We start from the raw sequence: 4,870 nt of genomic DNA, 5'->3' as shown, positions 1-4,870 counted from the left end.
AAACATACAGTCAGTAGGAATGCTAATAGTTACCCTCAGCAAACCATTTGACATTCCAGATTAACTAAAATAATAAGGTGGCTTAAATTTGTAAATAATTTGATTATTTTGTGACTCTTAGGTATCAAAATTGATGTACATTTTCTCATCAGTAGTCTGAGAGCTATTTTGAAAATGAGTTCCATACAACTCACTGTACTTGCTATACACAACTCTACTTGCTACAAACTGCCCTCGATTACCACTTGTTTTATAATCCAAACTGCTCTGTCACCATCTGTCAGCAATGAGGTGGCTTGTTGAGGTTAGAGAGCAGCAGGAGGCAGGACGGTGCTTAAGATAATCTGAACCGGCCAGGCGCAGTGGCCCACGCCTGTAATCCCAGCACTTTGTAAGGCCGAGGTGGGTGGATCACTTGAGGTCAGGAGTTCAAGACCAGCCTGCCAAACGTGGTAAAACCCTGTCTTTAAAAAAATACAAAAATTAGCCGGGTGTGGTGGCGCTGTAATCCCAGCTACTTGGGAGATACTTGGGAGACTGAGGCAGGAGAATTGCTTGAACCCGGGAGGCAGAGGTTGCAGTGAGCCGAGGTTTTGCCATTGCACTGGGCAACAGAGCGAGACTCTGTCTCAAAAAGAAAAAAAAAAGAAAGATAATCAGAACCTCCAACCCCACACCCAAAACACATTATTTTATTTCTAGTCTTCCTAATAAGTCTTAGATATTTGTCCTACTGTATGGTCTAAAATCATCTGTCTTCAAAGCCGCCCCACCTCCTTGGAAAAGAAATGTAACCAGAGACTGGGGTTCTGATTGAACTTGAGCTTGATCCTGAAGAATCCCATAAGAAAATGGATGCTACAATCCCACATTTAGGTTGATGTTGTTATCTGTTTGATCTCACTTTACAAATGCTACTTCCCACCATGCTCCTTCCTCCATTGTTTGACACATATTTCTTATACTTCAAGAGGCAGCTCAATATTCAGTTCTAGGAAAAATGGTCATGGTTCCACTATCTCATTCTAAGTTAGAATTTTTCTCATGTGCTTATATAAGGTGTGATGCTTACCTCTATCTCAATACTTATCGTATCATTTTGGAAATGGCTATTTGTTGATTTTACCGACCAATTTCAGTGGAAGTCCAACGATACATCATTTATTTCCAGAACTTTATGCATAAATGGCACTGAACGTGGACTGAAAGCCTTGTGAAGGCAGCCATGCTGAGCGCCTCACTCCTGCAATATTCCTACGCCTGGTCTGTCCCTTGTCGCTTGCCAGGCACTGAACACATTTTTATCCAATGAATTAATGAAGTTGCACTTAGTATAAAAAGCATAATGTACTTTATAATTGATGCTGGCATAATTACACAAATCTCTTGTAGGAAAAGATATCCTACAGCAGAGGCTGGCAAACTATAGCGCCATTGCCTGCTTTTGTATCCTCGCCAGCGAAGAACCGTTTGTGCATTTTCCAATGTTTTTTTTTTTTTTTCAAAAAAATCTAAATGAGAATAGCATTTTATGATATGTGAGAACTACGTGGAATTCAAATTTGGTGTCGGTAAGTAAAGTTTTATTGGCACACAGAGTCTTGTTCATTCACTTGTGTACTGTTCACGGCTGCTCTCCCAGGGCAATGGCAACAACAGGGCTGAGCAGCTGTGGCCAACACCAGATGTGCGTTCTCCTTGCCTTGCACTCTGCTGCACTACAAATTGCAGGGACGGCCTTCCAGCGCTGCTTGCAATGCCATACTATGGCATTTTATTCATTTAATTTCAGTGCATCTTCTTACATCCGCCAAGAAAGGATGAGAAAAGCGGACTCCAAAAGTCACACTTTCAAGGCAGAGTGGAGTGTAGATCATTTTGTTACGAGATTAGAAGGCAAAGCATGTCTTTGCTATGCGATGATCTTATAGCTGTGCTAAAGAGTATAATACACATTGACGTTATCAGGCAGAGCACCCGGCATGGTATTCTCAACTGCAGGCAGGAAACCGATAAACTTTAAAATAGAATAATACCTTTTCCAGAAAGAACACTTGTGTGAAGAGTTGAGAACATTCAGATGAGCCTCGAATATTAACTGAAAAGCAAGTAAAAAAGTATAAAACTATTGTAAGCAATTATAAAAGGCAAAATTATAAACTATTAGACGATGATGGAAGTTATCTGTATCAGCTTGGGGATGAGAAAGCTCTTTAAACAAGACTCAAGTTTTACAAACTCATAAAAAATTTAAAATTGTCTGCTTCATTACATGAAGAACTTAGATTGTTCAGAAAATACTAGAATATCATTATAAAAGAATGCAAATTAAAATTATACCTGTTAGACTGGCAAAAATTCAAAATTTCCTATCTCACTAATAGGCCAAGACTGGGAAGAAACAGGTCCTCTTTTTCACTATTGATGGGAAAATAAATTGGTCTAGCCAAGTCACCTTACAAAGTGAATTTCAAGATGTTTTCCTACATTGTCAGTACCCGCCACTGCTCCAAGTTATGGGAGTGGGAAATCGTACTGAGACCTACTGAGCCAGGCTGGGCAGGGCCCGAGGGAGCCGCATGGGGGCTGCCCCCTATCCTAAGCCCGCCTGACCACCTGTCACCCCGCTTCTGCCTCCTGGTTCCCACCAGTCCATCCACCTCTCTGGGACCACTGGGCGGTAGCCAAGGAGGAAGCATGCCGGCCATCCGCTGAGTGCTGCTGGCCACACTGCGGGCAGTGCTGGCCCAGGAGGGTAGCCTACACTGGAGGTAGTGAGTGATGTGTTGACCAGGATACTGCATTCCCCTCACCTGCCCAGAGGGAGAACCTGAAATCATGCCACTGTCCACTGGTTGCACAGGACTCCAGGCGCAGGCTCACGCCCCAGCAGATGGGCTGGTGGGAAGGAGGCTGCTTCTGAGGTCGGTGCAGCTCTGCGACTCTAGAAACTATTCTTGCTGCGGGGCTGGCTGTCCAGCAGGTCTGTGCTTTGCTGGTGGATGTTTCGCCTAGGAACCCCAGTTCTCCTGCTTCTGGAAGAGCCCTCTCAGTGACATTGATTGTGAATAGAGTCCTCGGAGTCAAGGTTCTGAGTCAAAGCTGTTCTATTGGTGAGGAAGTTTCAGAACTGTCAGGCAGAACTCTTCCAGGAGCCGTGCCAGTATTCTCAGGAGTCCCAGAAGCTCTGCCAGTGGCAGTACCAGAGGGAGATCACTCTTTCTATACAGTGTCCCTGTGTGTCACCAACAGTGTTGGGAGCAAGTTCAGCAAAACCCAAGTGTTGGAGGGTTATGGAATCCTGCAGTCTGACCCAGCTGTCAACGTCACAGTCATTGCTGTGGCCAGAAAGCCTTGCTGGCTCAACGTCACCTGGCAAGACCCCCACTCCTGGAACTGGTATTTCTGCAGACTATGGTTTGAGCTTTGATACCTGGCTAAATAGTCAAAGATGTTCGTAATGTGAATGGCCAAGGATCTCCAACATCACTGTGCCATTCACAACACCTGGAAAGGCATGAGGCACCAGACACAGCTTCAGGCCCAGGAGGAGCTGGGGTAAGGCTTGTGAAGTGAGTGGAGCCCAGAGGTCAAGGGCACCCTTTGGGCAGACTCCAGGAGTCCTCCAGCTGAGACCACCTCCACACAAACATCTACTAATAATAAAGATGATGATAATATTCTCCCCAGAGATTCTGCAAATGTAACAAGCTTCCTGGGTTAAAAAAGACATGGAAGTTGCAGGGTCTGAAAGAAGACAAGACCAGCCTGCGGCATGCACTGGCTGTGTTCTTTGGGGTGGCTGGTCCCAGAGAGACCTAGACCCACCCCATTACTTATTCCTCTCATCTCCCATCAGTGTCCCCTAGCAGCCTCGAAATTGACGCCACCCTCGGCCATGGCCGACCAGATGCCAGGGACCCGTGGAGCCCTTATGACATCAGCAATAGAGACTATTTCTTCCCCATATAGCTGGCCAGGTGGCACCTGACAGGTTGGGTGTGCAAACCAGAAAAGTATCTGAGACAGCTCCCTATCAGTTTAAAAGTATGTTTTGCCAATGTTAAGAACACACCTCGAAGAAACAAACACGGAATCATAGAAAGACTTTGGTCTATGCTTTTTTCCAAAGATGCTTTTGAGGGTTTTTGAGTATTTAAATGAGACAAGCAGGCTGGAGGGGGAAGAGGGAGGATATGGTCACATAACAGAATTCACATGTGACAAGAGAAAAGGAGCCGGCAGAGGAATAGTCCATGACATATTAATCTTGGGCTCAGTAAGTTAGCACTTTGCATAAGATAAGGTGAACACAGAGCAGCTACCTGTGGAGATGTTGAACCTTGATCTGTAGCTGTCTGCTTAGGAACAAGATGAAAGGCAGCTTCTTGCATGCCTCAGGTTTCTGCTCATGTTCTCCTTTTGGCACGGTGAACTGGGGTCCTGAGCTCTTATTTTCCTTTCACAGGTGTCAGGCATGCTGCACCGTGTGGATGACGGAGTGCAAACAGACTCAGCACTCACTGCCCTGCCAGTTCATCTCAGGGGGTGGGGCCTTTGGTTTCAATGTTATGGAAGAGCCTGGCAGAATGTTCTAGACCAGATGAAAATTGGGCTGCTGCAGACATTCAGAAGGAAGAAGTGGTTGAGTTTTTAAACCTCCTTTCCCAAATGCCCTGCTCAGTTAGAGTGAGCTCAGGCCACCGTGAATCACGAGAGCCATATCAATGCTCTGTTGGACGCTCAGGCAGGCAGAGCCAGGCAGCTGGGAGGGGGGCCTCTGTGTGAAGAAGAAGCTGCTGGCTGCCCACCCCCGACACTTCTGCACAAGCTGCACCACGAGGCAGGTGGGATGGATTTCCAGCCAAAG

The 4,870-nt window shown here is 45.9% G+C and overlaps 1 protein-coding gene across 1 annotated transcript; it reads left to right on the top strand.

Annotated features, from left to right (window-relative positions):
- The first annotated feature begins 1,531 nt into the window (after positions 1 to 1,531).
- LOC102117292 (interleukin-6 receptor subunit alpha) lies at positions 1,532 to 3,972 on the top strand. The gene is given in 9 exon segments (XM_045374302.2): positions 1,532 to 1,571; positions 2,795 to 2,833; positions 2,836 to 2,902; positions 2,904 to 3,091; positions 3,094 to 3,192; positions 3,195 to 3,716; positions 3,719 to 3,774; positions 3,776 to 3,848; positions 3,851 to 3,972. Coding segments are annotated over 9 exon segments (1,206 nt in total).
- Positions 3,973 to 4,870: the final 898 nt, after the last annotated feature.

This window comes from Macaca fascicularis, chromosome 15 (genome assembly GCF_037993035.2).
Source record: "Macaca fascicularis isolate 582-1 chromosome 15, T2T-MFA8v1.1".
NCBI classification, from domain to species: domain Eukaryota; kingdom Metazoa; phylum Chordata; class Mammalia; order Primates; family Cercopithecidae; genus Macaca; species Macaca fascicularis.
This window is presented reverse-complemented; position numbering and strand designations above follow the sequence as displayed.